This window comes from Panthera onca, chromosome B4 (genome assembly GCF_046562875.1).
Source record: "Panthera onca isolate mPanOnc1 chromosome B4, mPanOnc1 haplotype 2, whole genome shotgun sequence".
In the NCBI taxonomy this organism is placed as follows: Eukaryota; Metazoa; Chordata; class Mammalia; order Carnivora; family Felidae; genus Panthera; species Panthera onca.
The window spans coordinates 68,220,505-68,238,728 of record NC_138345.1 but is presented as its reverse complement, the minus strand read 5'-3'; the positions used below and the strand labels follow the sequence as shown (position 1 = coordinate 68,238,728).

The following is an 18,224-nucleotide window of genomic DNA, read 5'->3' as shown; positions in this document are numbered from 1 at the left end:
AATAAGGAAATACGTACTTCTCTGTGGATATTTATTTATGGCCACAGATCCTTGATAATCTATATTCTAAAATTTATAGTGAATATGTAACAAGCCAAACTAGCTTATTAAAATTTACATTCAAAGTATTTTGTAACTATTAGCACATTCTTAATTTAACTACTAATGATGTACAAAAACAAAAGATTCTTAAGAGACAATAGAGAATTTCTTAGAGATAGTACATTCGTGATGAAACATTTGTGGTATTACATTTGCCTAGATGTGAACTGTAAACATCTAATGGGGAATAATGTATTAAGACAGCAGTACCAGTGCTCAGGTCAGAGAGAAGCAGAGATGCAAGTTACCATGTCAAATAAATTTTCTAGACTATCTCTCATATGAAGTCTTAAGCTTTGTAAGAACCAAACTGTGAATTAGCACATGGCATAATACAAACCATGTGCCTAAGGGAGAGAAGTGTATCAACATTCTGGAAATATAAATCATAATTTAAGTTATCCAAGTTATTCTTATAACTAAATTTTACTCTACGCAGAAATAGTAACTTCATTTAGCAGTTATTTGTTAAAACCCTGTTTTGTGCCAGATGTGTCCCCGAAGTACTGGGGATTCAAAGGTTGAAGAAGTCAGATAAGAGCTTGTTCCCATGGAGATTTACATTCAAGTAAGGATGGAGATAGATGATAAACAGCATAAATTAATACATGAAGTAATTTTGAGTAGTTATAAATATTATTAATAAAATAAAAGAGTGATGTGATAAGATATAGAAGAAGAGTAGGGGGCTATCTTAAATTGGTGGTCATACAAGTCTCCTCTGAGGAGGTGACATCCGAGCAGAAACAAAAATGACAAAAATGAACCTGCCATGCCAAGATTCAGAGAATTCAGGCAGCAGCAGGAACAAGTACAGATGTTTCAAAGTAAGGATAACATTGAATGTATGTTCACGAAGAGAAAGAAGGTCATGGAACAAAGATGAAATCACTTAATCGAGATAAGAGAGTTTGGCCAGATTATTATAAAGCACTACAGGCCATGGTAAGGAATTTAGATTTTATCCTGTGGGAAGTCTTTTTAAAAGGAGAGTTGCATGATTTGATTTAAGTATAAAAAGATCCCTCTGGCAGCTGCATAGGGAATGGACTGTACAAGGCCAAAACTGGAAGCCAAGAAAATTGTTAAAATCACAGTAGGGCCATCAAGGGGTGATAGTGATGTGGAAGAGGAGGGATATGAGATATATATGTATATATATATAAGATATGAGATATATATATACATATATAATATATGTACATAATATATTGTATATAATATATATGTATATATATATACATATATATGTATATATATGTATATATATACATATATATGTATATGTATATAATATACACGTATATGTATATATATGTATATAATATATATGTATATATGTATGTATATGTATCTATATGTATCTATATGTATATAATATATATAGTATATATTATATATAATGTATATAATATATATATACTATATATGTATATATATATACATATATATAGTATATAGTATATATATTATATATATATATATATATATATATATATATATATATATATATACATATATAGTAGCACATTTTAAATATATGAACTGTGGGGGCACCTGGTGGTTCAGTTGGTTGAGTATCTGACTGTGACTCAGGTCATGATCTCATGGTTCATGAGTTCAAGCCCCACATCAGGCTCTGTGTTGATAGATCCACTGTCCCCTCTTGCTCTGCCCTGACCTCGCTCACACTCTCACTCTCTCTCTCTCTCTCTCTCTCAAAAATAAACATTAGAAAAAAAAAAAAAATATATATATATATGAACTATGCCTGGACATAATGTAGGCATTTCATGTATATTTCTTGAATGAATAAATAAATGAATGAATACATGAATAGCATAATGCTTATATAAACATTAAAACATAGCAATGTACTCTATTCCTGACATCATATTTTAGTCATGAGAACAGAAACAAAGGAAAGTATGAGGAGTCTTTTACATTCACAAGAAAGCCTAAAATTTTCATTTGCATTCACATGCTTCTTTCATTTCAAATAAGGTAAACAATTTGCAAATGAATCTAACTTAAAGAAGAAAATTTTAGAATGGGACGACCCACCAAACTTCTGACATTTCCTAATGTTAGTTGTGGAGTTTCTTCATAGAGTCATGGCTAGAATAAGAAATAAATAATAGAAATTCTGCCTTAATAAGAACATTGCCCGTTAGTTGGCAGAAAAAGGAAATTATTCACTTGAGGTTTCTAAAAATAGCTTGCTCTGTGCCTTCTGTACGCGGGCTGTTCACACTAGTGTCAGAGTGTGCCCGTGGTGGGCAGCATGGGGTCTCTGCCACCTCCCAAGAACCCATTGTTAATTGTTTAGAAAACTGATGAGCAAGTGGTTAAAAATACTGTTATTAAAATTGAAATTATTTAAATTTCTTAAGTAAATGAGGAAGTTTAAAACAAGGTAGTAAATTCTCAAAACTCATCACTTCCTAATTCCTCACTGCATTTTTAATAATAGTCTTTGAATGTTTATTTATTTTTGAGAGAGACAGAACACAAATGGAGGGGAGGGAGCAGAGAGAGAGGGAGACATGATCTGAAGCGGGGTACAGGCTCTGAGTGTCAGTACAGAGCCCGACACGGGGATCAAACTCACTGACTCTGAGATCATGACCTGAGCTGAAGTCAGACGCTGAACGGACTGAGTCACCCAGGCGCCCCTGTTCTGGCATTACAAAAAAATTTTTTCAGTTTGTTTTGAGAGAGAGAGAGAGAGAGAAAGAGAGAGAAAGAGAGAGAGAGAGAGAGAGAGAGAGAGAGAGAGAGAGAGAGAGAATCTTAAGCAGGCTTTGTGCACAGAGCCCAATGTGGGGCTCAAACCCACAAACCGTGAGATCATGACCTGAGCCAAAACTCAAGTTGGATGCTTAACCGACTGAGCTACCCACGTGCCCCTATTTTACTGCATTTTAATATCATCAATGCTCTTGAGGTTATTCCTCTGCATCTGTGTGGTGGCTACCACCACATATGCATAATGGTGTGCTGCTCAGCATTTCATCGTAGCTCCACATTTAGTGATGTCATGTGGGAAGTTTGAAATCAGACATGACAGAAATATTTACACCACAGAAATTAGCAAAGTATAAAAGCCAGGGCTTCTCCTCACCCTAAGACAGTCTGCTGTTTAACATCTACCTGCACATCACTAGTTATCACTATGCTGAGGCTACTGTCACTGCTACGGCATCTCCAGCTACAAACTTCTGTAGTTTCAACCCCAGAAGCTGGGTTTTGCTTCACATCAGCGATGAAAAATGAAGGGTAAGGAAATAAAGAGAGCAGCAGTGGGGTATGGCAGGCTTCTTAACAAGGAAGGTTGGTTTTCAAATCGATTTACAGGGTTCTTTTGCACTTTACTACCCTCAAAATAAAGTGCTCATTTCCCTCTGATTTCCTTTGTGGAACAGCCCTGCTGAGTGTGAAACCACTCAAAGTGTGTGCTAGCAAAGTTCAGAAATTAGAAAATGTTTTAAAAATAAAAACATGCCATCTTCTCCTATCATTAGTAATGACTAAAAGGAAAACTAATGTTGGGGCAATGCAATGGGAAATGCACTCATATACAATGACAACAGGAAACTAAATAAATATATTTTAATTTGGCAACATAAAAGTAAAATACTTTATTAAATTATTTCAATTTAACCCGCAGAAAGATTAATTTATAAAAATGTATTCAAAATAGAATTATTTATTATAGTGGAAACCAAAATGGATAGATACATCTTATACATTTGAGAGAATATTGTGTATAATTTTAAGTGAAATTTAAAACATTTTGAATGACATGGGGACTGTTTGTGTAACATGATTCATAAAAGTAGGATATACCATTATACATTCAACAGAAGCAAAAATGCAAAATTATATATAAATGTAAATACAAATAAATATAAATATATAAATAATATATAATTTATAAGATATTATATATTGTAAATATATTATATATAATATATAATAATTATATAATTTATATAAAATATAAATATATAAATATATATATATACACATACACATACACACATACTGAACACTAATTGTAGCTAATTTAGAGTGTTTGGAATATGACTATTTTTTCTTTTCAAATTTTGGCAATTTACAAATTTTCTAAAGACACACTATAATAATGTCTAAACTAAAAAAAAAATCAACATAAGTTAAATGCATGAGAAAACCTATTTAAACAATTTGCAAATAAATCCAAACTTAAATGAGAAAATTCTAGAATGGCACTATTCACCAAATACATTAATCTATTTAGCTATAAATTATCATTTTTTTCTAAATCAGTGATCCCTGTCTTTAATTTAGCATCTTGCAGTGTTTCAGAGACTCATAAAGCTCTCAAATTAACATCATTTAATTCATTATAATTAATCTACAGCATGCAGGATGAGAAAAAAGTATCAAAATTTAAATAATAGTGTTCTACAAGTCCACACAAGAGATGAAGTCACTGCCTCAAGTATTTATTTTGGATTACCCAGTGCTGTGAGAAATACAGTTTGCAGAATAAGGACACATACGCTGAGACACAGAGAGAGATAGTAAAGGAAGGAGCTCCCATCTAGTTAGTGTCTTTCTATTTTATTACTATACTAATATACATAGGACAAAGAAAAAGGAGTTAGAAAAGTATTAATAGTAGTCCAGTGAATTTCTTTATTTTTTATTTTTTTTTAATGTTTATTTATTTTTGAGACAGAGACAGACAGAACATGAACCGGGGAGGGTCAGAGAGAGAGGGAGACACAGAATCTGAAACAGGCTCCAGGCTCTGAGCTGCCAGCACATAGCCCGACGCAGGGCTCGAACTCATGAGCTATGAGATCATGACCTGAGCCAAAGTCGCAGGCTCAACTGACTGAGCCACCCAGGCACCCCGTGAATTTTTTGATAAAAGTTCGGATGTTAGTATTTAATGGTCCATTATTACGTAAAATTTTAATGCACTGTGGTATTTCTTTCCATTGAACTATAGTTGACATACAATGTTACAGGTGTACAACATAGTGATGCAACAAGTCTAGATGTAATGCTAGGCTCACCGTAAGTGTGGCTACCATCTGTTACCACACAATGCTATTACCATACCTGCATTATGGTACTTGAATTATGCTTTGTCACCCAGATAGTAATCAAAAAGTATGCAGTATGTTGCAAAGTTACTTTTGTGACTTATAAGGGAAGAAATGCCAAGTTTCAGGACATCCTTGACAATTCAGATTTCCTTAGGAAAACACTGATACTGGTGTGCATACCAATCCTACCTTTACTCTTGAGAATCCATATGGCCTACAAATATACAAGTAATTAATGGAAATGTCTTAAATGACTGGCTTACCTGAAATTTTGACTTGAGACACTACTCCATCTCCTCCATCACTGTGTGCACGAACCTCTACAACATACTCTCCATCCCTGGGGATTGGAACTTCTATGGAGTGTTTATGAGTTGAATACAGCTTGCCATCATGCTGGCCATCGGGTCTATAGAGAACCTGAAAAAGTCCCAAAATATGTATATTTAATAAAGTGGTAATAATGAGCCAATGCCAAAACACTAAAACCAAAATAAAAATGCTTAGACTTTTACTAATAAAAAAAAATCCCAGGAAGCTGTTTAATACTAGCTAGAAAAAAAATTATGTTATTTTTAATTCACAGAAATTGATTTCACCTATTATTTTAGGGTGATCCAAGAGAAAATGCCTTAAGCATCTGACTTTTTTTTTCTGACCTAACATAGAGGCAAAAATGTGTGTGTGTGTGTGTGTGTGTGTGTGTGTGTTTTATGGAATAGGTATAAAAATGAGGGCTCTTTGAACATTTTGAAGTAGTCTTAAAACATTGCTCAGAATTAAATTTTTTAATATTATTCCCAAAGTCTGGTATCCAATAAAAAAAGTGTGATAGAATATATGGAAATAATCTTTTTTTGGTTCATTTATGGTATGCAACTCAATATACCCAAGTTTACTGTGTGCCAGGCAACGCTATCTTAATCATTGCCAAACAAAAATGGATTTATGCACTGATTACTTTAACAACTCTATTCTTTAAAGCAGTTATTGTACCTATCTTGCTCACTTGACATAGAATTTTCATAGAATTCACTGAAGATCTTTTCTCATTTCAAAATTTATCACAGTACGATGTCATCTGATTCCGCTATAAAGCTAGAATAAGAAAGCTGAAAGGGTTTTGGTGAAATAAACATCAGTCAAGTCCAAACATCAATCACTCTTTATAGGAATAAAGCCTGTGTGGGGGAAAACCCAGTAATCTTTTACATACCTTATATCCTGTCACTGTAGATTCATTTGATAGTGCTACCACATGATCCCAGGTGATTATATAGCGTGAACCAGATCTTATGGAACTGATGATCCTTGGGGGCTGGCTCGGAGCTGTGGAAAGTAATAATATGCAAGTGACAGACACCATATCCAACCTGAGTTCTGCAAACTGCCTTGAGTCAGTGATGATAATGATGTGACAACAACAGCTAATTTTGATGAGTGCTTACTACATAACAGGCACTATACTAAGCACTTTATATCCATGGGTTCATTTAATGTACCCTTGACCCTGTGAGGTAGGTAATATAACTATCTTTTATTCTCTTCTCCTTGTTCTTTACTTGGGTTTCTTTCTCCACCAGGCTTTTGTAACTGCTGCTTTTAAAGCCATCAATTATCTCCAGTTGGCCAAATAATGTTATGTTTTACTCTTTTCAGACTTAATATCTTTGTAGCATTCTACAGAATTGACCTTCTAACCCTTTTCTGAATCTCATTCTTTTCTTAAATTCATGATCTCTTAACATCCAGGTGTCCTTCTACCTCTCCGGATGCTCCTTCTCATTAACCATCCTGTGCCAGCTCCTGTCCTCTGCCTAATTTATAGATGTTGGCATGACCTAGGACTTGATCCTGAGCACCCTTCTCTGATCTATGAATCTTTCCTAAATTATATATCTGGGTGTATGGCTTTAAGAAGTCAAAATTTTATTTCAGGTGTATGCTTTCTCTTGGCCTCTAGACATATGTGTCCAATTGCCTGTATTAGAATGTATACAAGACTTCTCAAATGTAATCAAGATGGAACATTTGCCATGTTCTCCCAAATCTGCGTCTCTATGGGTCTTTCCCATCTTTGGCAAATGATACAACTGAATCCTCAGTTTCTGAATCAAAAGTACAGTACTCAGTCTTCCATTCGATCCATGCCAACATCCAAATCAGCACCAAGTTGTCAACTCTTTCTGTAGAAAATTTTCCACTTCTCTTTATATCCATTGTCACTTAGTTCTGGCCATCATCATTTCTCTCCTTGACATCTAAAACCGTCCCCTAATTGGTTCTTTTGTTTTTACCCCTACTCCACCACCACCCATTGTCCATCCAGAAGCCAGAATGATTTTTTTCAAGCATAAGTTAACTATCCCTCTCTGCCTTAAAATTTCCCAATGGCTCTCAACAGACTTAGAAAAAACTCTAATCCCTAGCAGGACCTACAACTACAAGACTCTTCATATTTCAACACCAGCACACTTCCTCCTTCTCACTTCCAGCCTACATCCTTGCCCAACTGGCCTTTCTACACTTATGGCATACCGAACTATTCCCACCCTTAGGCTTTACCCTAATTACTTTCTCTACCTGAAATAGTCCCCTCCCTGCCAGTTGTCATAGTGGGTCCTTCTTACGATTCATATATATATATATATATATATATATATATATATATATATATATATGACTCAAATGGCATCTTATCAAAGAAGCTTTTCTTGACCACTCAATTGGAATTCATTTCCATCCATGTCACTTTCTATTTTATTATGTTTATTCATTTTATTGCCCTGTCATCTGATATTATCATTCATATTGATTTGTCAGTTCTTTGTTTTGTTTTGTTTTGTTTTCATGTCCTTCCATTAGGTTGTAAATCTTCTAAGAAGAGGCTCTGGGTCTGGTTTGATCCCTCTGTATTCTCAATGGCTAGAACAGAGATAGTAGACACATAGCATACTTCTGATGAATAAATGGAAAAAAAGAACAAAGGAATGGATGCTGCTCTTACAAATTAGAATACTAAGGCTTAAAGGTGGGAGGTAATTTGTCTACTGGCACACATTCAGTAAGTGGAAAATACATATCTGAAGCCCATGGCTGATACCAAAGTCTGGTATCCTATCACCATGTTCAGTTACCTTTCCCCAAGTGAATTTTATAAATTTCCAAACACCAGTAGTATTCATGTCTTTAAATTCTTGCAAATCTCTCTAGAATCTTGAATATAAATTCTATTCTTCTATATATTCAACGTGGGTTCAAGAAGGAGATATCAAAGTGAACCCAGAGAGCTGAGAACGATTAGAAGACTTAAGCAGGATGGGCTGTCTTGTTGTATAAACAACAAGAACATATGGTAATAAGAGATGAAACATAATGCTACAACATTTACCTCACATTTGCACTATGCAGTGATGAAGGTTTATATAAAAAAAGTATAGAAAAGAAACAATTTTAATTTTCTCATGCTATATGCTATTTATGCAGTTCTATAAAAACAATGTTAAAAATAGTAACAGAGAATACAAATTGATTATCTAGTGATACAAAATTTACAAATGGAGGTTCTGTAATATTATTTCTGTAGTGGAACATTAAATGGGTGAAGTCATCCTCCACATGTTTTCATCACCTACAATAACTAACAATGATTTTTTGTTTGTTTTTGTCTTAAACCTTGGATGGCTGTAAAAGATAAAATTTAAAATGGAATGTGCTAAGGACTGCTAGGTAGTAAATTTCTCTCAAATGTAACTTGCATCATGACCGAATGGATTGGTAGTTTTTGATGAATCTAAATGCAAATGTTGACTCACGTGCTTTCTTGGTGAAGGTCTCAATCATGTCACTGGGAGGCCCACACCCTGCGCTATTGCAGGCCCTGACTTCCACAAAGTACTGGGTGTCGGGCAGAAGGTTCTCCAGCCTGGCCGAGTACTCTTGGCTGGTGACTTGAACTCTGTGTGCAGCTGCTTCTTTGTCATGGGCAGCCCAATACCGAATCTGCAAACATTCAAATTGAGGACGATGTTGTCATGATTCAGTGGTGAAAATTCTTTTCACTTGGCTCTGACACCTATGATGTTGGCTGAGTGTCATATACTCAAATGTTACTTAATGCTACTTATACTTCTATTGGTCTTAGAATATGGCAAGGCACATAACATAGATCTATTAAAGATGTCAAAGAAATCAAGGGCTCACCTCATGGCCTGAATTAGTATCACTCTAACAACAACAACAACAACAACAACAAAAGATGAAGAAGAAGAAACCAAAAACCTCTTCATATGATTTACCTTCAAAATATAACACTGGTTTCTGTTTGGACGTATTTCCACAATAATTTTTATCATTTATTTACTGTTTTATTTCTGTTTGTATAATATCAAATGTGTCATGGGTCATTGCTAAAACAGTTTGACAGGAAATACAACTTTGTTTTATAAAAAGTTATTATATGGCCTAGAACATGCGAGTGTAATAAGTTTCTGCTATTTCATTTTAGAAATATGTATGAAAAATTATTCCCTTTGAAGCTATATTTTTGCCAGCTATCAAAGAAATGGGCTTAAGAGTTTAATTAGTTGAGGAAATTATTTATTATGAAAATCAATTTATTTTTAAAAATGTTATCCATGTTGTGATTAGAAATGATTACTTGTGGGGCACCTGGGTGGCTCAGTCCGTTAAGCGTCTAAATTCGGTTCAGGTCATGATCTCAGGGTTCATGAGTTCAAGCTCCCCCCCCCCGCCCAAGCTCTGTGCTGACAACTCAGAGCCTGGAGCCTGATTCAGATTCTGTGTCTCCCTCTCTCTCTGCCCCTCTCCCACTCACACTTTGTCTCTCTCTCTCTCTCTCTCAAAAATAAACATTAGTTAAAAAAAATGATTACTTGTACCAACCAATGTACCAATGACACTCTTCCTTGTCTCTTAAAGTTTAAGTAAAATTGGAAATTATAATTTCCATCCTTCTAATGAGAATATTTTATTGGTTAGAAATTCCTGTATCTAAGGTAAAAATAAAAAGCAAATTTCCTTATAAATGTGTTGATATTTTATATATTTTAGATTCCCTGGCCATAAAATAAATGAAAATTTAATTTCACAATTAAGCAAAGTGCCTAGACAATAGTATCTAATATTTATATAATCTTGAATAATTCATTTACACAAATCAAATGAAACCATTATAAAATGGAACTAGATGGTTCCAATTCACTTGGTAACAAAGTAAGGTTTATATGTAGAATGATCACATTTCAGAACAAAGCCTAGTTACTAAGTTGCTAATTTGTTTCCTTTGCAATGTTTTTATTTTGTTTTCTAGTACTCATTTTTCTCATGTCAGCAATACTTTTTCTAATGGTTTTGATAGGATCTCCTTGGCATTTCCTGTCATCTGACCAGAAGGATGGCCTCAGAACCAAGGAACTAGAATTGTACCCAGTGTCTCCAGAGGCAGATCTCAGTTGGCAGACAAAAGACCTGCTAAGGGGAGGAGCCTCCTCGAGAAGATGTTTCCAGATTCTGAAAGGGTTCAGGCAGTGAGTACATTCATCTGGGAGGACAATGGCCTACATTTTAGTGGGCACTTGAATTAGATAATGCATAAGGCCTCCTTCTAATGCTTGACTAAAGAGAAATAAAATGAAAATTTATATTCTAATGAAATGCCAAGAACCCGAGTAGGATCATCTGTGTACATTATCTTCATAATAAATCTGGAATGTTTTATAGCAATCAAAACTGAAATCTATGAGGTTGATGCATTTTTATATGTATGCTTGTTGACTGAGATGTGGACCACATTTTAAAATCTTCATTCAATTTTAACAACTTTTATATCACCCAGTTTAAAGAAGAGAAACTTTTTAACCAGATAGATATCAAAAAGGTAATTTCTAAAAGACAGACACTATGAGGAATTAAAGTGACAAAATTTTTCTGCCTTCTCACTCAAATTTCCATGAGGCATTTTGGCAATACAAAAGAAAAGAGCTTTCCTTAATTTACTATTTGCACCTATATCTAAAATGACAAATGAATTTATTCATCTAATTTTAGCAGGGATCTGTGGTGGTCAGTCTCCATTAAAATTCACAATAGGGGTGACTGGGTGGTTCAGTCAATGAAGTGTCTGACTTCCACTCAGGTCATGATCTCATGGTTCGTGAATTCAACTCCTGCACCGGGCTCTGTGCAGACAGCTTAGAGTCTGGAGCGTGCTTCGGATTCCGTGTCTCCCTCTCTCTCTCTGCCCTCCCTGACTCGTGCTCTATCTCTCTTTCTCAAAAATAAATAAACATTAAAAAAAATAAGTCACAATAAATTAAAGCAATGATTTAGCTATGCCTTTTTAACCAGGGAGCAGAAAGAATTATTGAGAGTGCCAAATAGTCCTTGATTTCCTTGTTTTAGAACAGGAGAGTTGTTTGAACTTTTCACAGTATAGTTAATCTTTACAAATGAAAGCATCTGAGACAAAATGATTTAATTTAATAATCTCTTTAAAGTATATGTTTACATATAACTTACAATGTTTTCAAAGTATACTAAAATAAATAGTAGATAGATATATGTAATGTATGACATCATCTTTTTTTCTCTGAACTAGCCACTGGCCATGCACGTCATTTCCAAACAGATAATAAATTTGGGCTGTTGCATCTTGATCATCTCACTGAGTTTCTCAATGTGGTGAAGCACTGACATTAATTTATGAGCAAATCGCTTGGAGTGAAGGGTGCAACCTGTAGTCATGGAACAGAACAAATGTGTTGCTTTTGATTAATCACTAGGGAGACCAGAAGAGAGCCTGAATGAATTAGTGGAAAGGGATTATCACTACTGGAAAATACATACGCACATACATACATATACTAGGTCCTGAATCATGGATAGTAAACCATAAATTCATCTTCATACGCTGCATTAATATATAATGCATTTCTTTTTAATGCTGTGGCATTATACACTTTTCACTCTTTCTCTACATGTTCCATAATTCCCATAGCATCTTTTGTCTCTCATAAACCTATCATAGTGCTTATTAGGCAATTATGACTAATTAGACTGCCTCATGACTTGTCTTTTTCCACTTAAACTAGATTATAAGCTCTTTGATGACAGGGTATTTACTATTTATTTTCAACACTATGGGCACAGGGCTACATTTGATGTATGATACTCTTTCATTCATTGAACAAATATTTATCAGGTACCCACTTTGTCCCACTTACTGTGCAAGGTGCTGGGAGTGCAGTGAACCCAGGCATACATGTTCTTTGCCATCATAGATCTTATTAAAAAAATGAAGGCATACATGTTCTTTGCCATCATAGATCTTATTAAAAAAATGAAGGAATCAAAATGTATAACTTCACATAAAATCCCTAATATCTTTGAGGGAGAGATCTAAGTATATCATTTTGCCCAAAGAATACGTACTCTTTACAAAAGTATTAGGAAGCTAAAAAGAAAAAAGCCTTAGCAGAAGAGTATCACACTTTCCATAAATTGTGTGCTACATTAATAATACTTTTGTACAATGACAATACAGTTATATTCCTTCTCAGAAAAATTTAAGAAATCTGCAGGGAAAATGGCTTTTTTAAAACCTCATTTTCTCCAAAGGGGTTTAGAAAAAAGGAATGGATGTTACAATTATGGAAGTGCCTGAAGATATTTAGCACTTTTGAAAATTGGGTTTGCTCCATTTTATTATTTTCAACTTCAGTAAACTTTTTTCTTAAGTTTATTTAGGTATTTTGACTGAGAGAGAGAGAGAGAGAGAGAGAGAGAGAGAGAGACAGGGAGAGAGAGAGAGAGAGAGAGAGAGAGACAGAGAGAGAACATGGAAGAGGAAGAAAGAGAGAGACAGAGGGAGAGAGAGAATCCCAAACAGGCTCGTGGATGTAGGGCTTGATCTCCTGAACCAGGAGATCATGACCTGAGCTGAAATCAAGAGTTGGAGTCAGATCCTTAACTGACTGAGCCACTCAGGCAGGTGCCCCTTCAGTAACCTTTTGTATCAGATTTCTAAGTTCTGCCCTTTCAGTTCTGAATTTGCTGGAAAAAAAAAATCATAATCATGTGACAAGTGAAGATTCTTTTGTAAAAGATTTAATACAGTATTTAGGAGAAACGGTTAATATGGTCATTTAAGTGAAAAAATAAGACTCTGACACAAAAAAAGCTCAATCTCTAAAAATATACAATAACTATATTATCCAAATCTTAGACTCCTTTGATTATTAGAATATTCTATGGGAAAGGAATAGCAAAAATATAAATCATTCCAATCTGTATTCTTACACATTTTGGGAGCTATTCAAAATTCTTTTATTCCAGCCACTGGTGCAGGGACCAACCAATTCTATGGAGGCTTCACTTAGGTACTTCTCCTAAGCATGACCAGTAAGCATTTCACCCATGCTAGTGCTGCTGGCCTCGCACTCCCAGTCCCAGGATGTCTTTGATGCTGCAATGTGAAACTTGTCCCACAGTCCACGGAAGTGGGAGAGGAGGTGATGCTGATGGGGCCACCCTTAACCAGTCGGGGGCAGCAGTGGATGAATGCTCCCCCTTTTATCCCAGGTAGGGCAATTCTAAGCCACATTCTAAAGGTCCTCAAAGATCCCAAGAGATGGAGCACCAGTTGCCAACAGGGTTTGCCAAAAAGATATGCATCTTTCTATCCAAGCTTCCCCTTTTCCTCTTCACTCTGTTTTTCCTCATTTTTTGCTCTCCAGGATCATATTAAAACAAATGGATCAACAACAGCAACAACAAAAACACTACCTTCTCCCACACCTGTGTGTCAGACTTTGCTTTGGGGAGATCAAGATCCAAAATAAGAAAATGAAGTACTTCCTAAATATCAGTACTTCCTAAATATGCTCACTATAATCAATTAACCTTTAAAAAACTTGAGAAAATATTTAAAAAAACTGAGATTACTCAGGATTGATAATCTTTTAAGATAATTGTAAAACTGATTATTTGCATTAATCTCTAATTCACTTGTTAAGAGATTTTTGCATTCATTATTCCTGATAGCATATTATGCTTGTTTACATTAAGTTAAGTGGGTGTTGTACCTGCTGGGTGAACAAACTAAGTCTTTTGTGGATTCTGGGCAGGAGTTCAAAGCTCTAATACACCTTTCCTACACTGCAGAAAAACTTGTACCATTAAGGTTAGGAGTGGGGAGCTCTTTAACTAGGCAAGAGGAAAAAATAAGTAGAACTTAAACACTCTACTGAGATACATTTTAAAACCACAAGGGAAGAGATTATTTTTAAACTCAACTGCTCACAGTTCTCACTTGAAATATCAGGAAATTAACCTTGAGAAGGGGTCAATCACACAGGACTCGGGCTTCCCCAGTTTTTATTTTATTTTCTTAATGTGTTACTTTTTTTTCTGTTTCTTTATAACTTTGTCCCTGAGTACATTTTTATAGGAAGTGCACTGGGGTATTAGTTTTCTCAATCATCTATCTTGTTAAACCATTGGCTTCTCCCATAATATTTTAGAATAGAAACAATAACCACATTATAGTCAGTCAAACTCCCCCCCACCCCCCATACAGGGGCATTTTCTTACAGGAGAATAAATGTTACAGACATTCTCTTTTAAGCTTTCATGCCTGTCTCTTTGATATTCAAGGTTCTGTGTCAACAACTCAAAAAGGTTTTAAGAAAGAACAACTGGAAACAATAATTTTGCGATTTATGTACAATATTTTAAATTTATTTGGAGACATAAGACCTAGGTTCAAATCTGGTTATGCTAATTATTACGCAAATATTTCTAAACTCCAATGCTGTTGAGCATCATAAAGGCTCAACAAATGTTATCATTCTTATCAATATTATCATTATCATTTTCATCACTGTCATTATCATCACTATCACTGTCTTCAAATGTCCAATAACATAGAACAGGGAAAGGCAATAAATGTTTTTATTTCATTCCACACAACAGTTCTATGAGGCATGATTACTCTCTCACCTTTGCAGGTAAGAGAACCAAGGTTTCAGAAATTTCAGATAAATTTTCTATCAAATTCCTCAGTGACAGAGTTGAGATATCAATGCACATCTGCTCAGCAAAAGAGCTCACTGTTTTCTACTTAATATGGAGTTACAGAAAGTCAGATATCTGTGAAACTAAATTCCTCAATGGTATACATTTTCCTTGAAATTATCATTTGAGAAAATATTATCTGATAACTATTATTTTTAATGGACTATTTCATTGAAAATCCTTAACAGATGTTTACTTCCAATCAAAAAAGCTTATATTCTGGTTATTGCCTAAATTCATTGGTGCCAATGCTAGGTCAATGTTTTAAACAAAGTAAAATATAAATTTAGCATTTTGATTCAATGAGTGAGTTATATTTTAAATAATCTTTTTTTCTCTTTTTTTTATTATTTAAAAATGAATAATATGAAAGAAGAAAAAAATCCTATGGTCCAAGATGACTTTCAAGCTCCAAATACTGATGTCTTCTCCCAAGAAACCTTGGACTTGTTTATTATAGGGGTTTGTAATGCCTAGTGAATTTCTTTATTTTTCCCATTCCTTTCCTACTAGCTTTAAATGTAAAGGTCAATTTAATAAGTTATGAATACTGTCTTTCCAGTTCATTCCTACCATTCCACTCTTTTCATAATAGCTTCAGCTGAACCCTTGCAAAGATTATCTGAAGACACTTTGAGATGTACCCAAATCATAACCTATGTTACCAAAGAAAAAAAGCTTCCTGATATTTAAATGTTTAAAACTTAAAATCTTGGGTTGGTTTTGTGGTCACATCTCAGAAACATGGCTTTGAGAAGTCCAGATTGTAACATATGATTTGATAATACTGTAGCTCTATTCAGCCTGAATACCTGTTTAGTGCCTACCCTGTGCCCAGCACTTGTTCTTGGCGCTGAGAGAAAAACAGACAAAATCTTGCCCTCAAAGAGCTAATATTCCAACAGATGAAGAAGGGAGGTGCACAAGAATTGAGAGGGCAAGCTGGCTGTGTGTGCAGTTCAGCACCCATGGCTTCAGAAGGGCATTCACTTCTAAAACAGAAAGGAGTCTGTGGTTTGGCATAAAGCCTTGAACTTTGAATCATCAAAGCTGAATTTTAGATACTGCTTTGACACTTAATTTGTGCTGAGGCAAGTTGTTGAATCTCTGGCATCCATTTGCTCATCTGCAAAGATCAGATGTTGCCAATTCCTCCTAATTTTCACTCTATGTGTTTAATTAAACATATGAGATGATATCACATTTCCTGCACAATCAAGTCTTAATTTTGCTAGTATTGTATTAAAGGCCCCGACTATCATTCGAGCTTCAATTTTCCAGGTCTTCTTCCCTTCAACTAAGACAAACTCTCCCCTTTGTATCTGGTGAATTCCTACTGGTATTTTAAGACTCAACTCAAGGAAAATTTCCTTTGGGACATTTCGAATGTTGCCAATTTTCTACCTTCATAGACAACATTATGAGACACATATTTGGAATATTTATAGTTATTTCCTTTATAGGGACCATTAGAAGTGGAACTACTGAGACAAATAGAATAAACATTTTAAGGATGCTTTTATAAATTATCAAAATGGTTTCCAAAAAGTTTTTAAATTTGGCAACAGTTTATGAGAATGTCTCAAGAGATCTCATTTAACTATGGGTGTTATTACCTTAGTTTTTATTTCAGTCAACTGTTTGTTAACACACAGGACTCTGTCTCTCCTAGATAAGCTAGTTAGGAATCTCCGCCTTACTCTTAACAACTAGCTTATAAATGCCCAACATATTAGACACAGAGATTATAGTGTTAGTTGCCACATAAATCAATGGCCACAGAACACTCAAAGGGACAACATATTTGAAAACTTACGATAATAAACTTTTGAATAAATGTATATAGTTTAATAAAAATTGAACTCACCTGATAGCTTTCCACAATTTTTTCTACAACATGATCCCAATGAACAGATATCTCAGAAGATGACAAGACTTTTACACCTACTTCTGTTGGAGCTTCACTGGGAGCTGAAATTTGATGAGAACATTACATTCTTATATAAGGTGCTTATATTCATATAGCACCATTTGCTGTATGAATGGATTAAAATTACATTTTAATATTTTTTCAAGTTTTCATATTTCTAAAATAAAACAAGACCAGTAATTTTATTATCTTTTTCTCTGGTTTTACTAATATTATTTTATTTCATGGTCAGCAATGATATATGATGACACACACAGTCATCTACATGAATGTTAATATATTCATACACATGTACATACACATGCACACACACACTTTTACAAAATATAAACTCTTTCGGATTTCTCCAATATCTGTGAGCAAGAACTGTACTAATTCTTTTTTGTATTTCTCTGTACTAATCTGCTTTAAGAAAGCCTGTGGATGCACATTCAATTCACTATATTTATATAACTCTATATTATCAAAAATAGGAAATTTGGTATTTATTATTAAAATTGTTCATTACATTTAATTCTCATTTTTCTCACACTTTGTATTTACATAAGCTACAGATACACAGAAATACTTCTCTCCTTTTCTTTTATGTTTAAGCTAAGTTTTTTTTTTTTTTTTTTTTTTTTTTTTTAGATCCTTTGAAACAAGTTGTGACATCCACTGCTTCTTGTGCTCAGGAAAGCTTTTATAAGTCTAATCTTCCAAATGGGCATCAAGTCAAGTATGTATCAAAAAGGTCTCTGTTCAGTGAAAAATAAAAAGTAATTTACATCCCTTATGAAAACTACACAAAGAAACTAAGGAAATCTTTAAGCAAGAATGGTCAATTTTTATTGTCTTTTATTAACAAACCATAATCCTCTTTTGTGTAAAAAATGTCCTGCACATGAACATTGTTGCCTTTCTAAATCAAGGTTAATGTGTAGCACTATGATTGATTTCCTAGCAAGAGAAGAAGAGAGGAACGCTTATACAAGCTTCGGCACATGCAGGTTTTA

The 18,224-nt window shown here is 34.4% G+C and overlaps 1 protein-coding gene across 4 annotated transcripts in view; it reads right to left on the bottom strand.

Annotated features, from left to right (window-relative positions):
• The window catches only part of CNTN1 (contactin 1), a 362,253-nt gene that overhangs the window by 38,641 nt on the left and 305,388 nt on the right, over positions 1–18,224 (bottom strand). For all 4 annotated transcript variants that reach the window (XM_060657917.3, XM_060657918.3, XM_060657916.3 and 1 more), the window contains 4 exons: positions 17,167–17,270; positions 9,020–9,206; positions 6,421–6,533; positions 5,468–5,624 (listed from right to left, as the gene is read on the bottom strand). In XM_060657917.3, the coding sequence (XP_060513900.1) occupies positions 5,468–5,624; positions 6,421–6,533; positions 9,020–9,206; positions 17,167–17,270 (561 nt within the window). The remainder of the gene's footprint in view (positions 1–5,467; positions 5,625–6,420; positions 6,534–9,019; positions 9,207–17,166; positions 17,271–18,224) is intronic.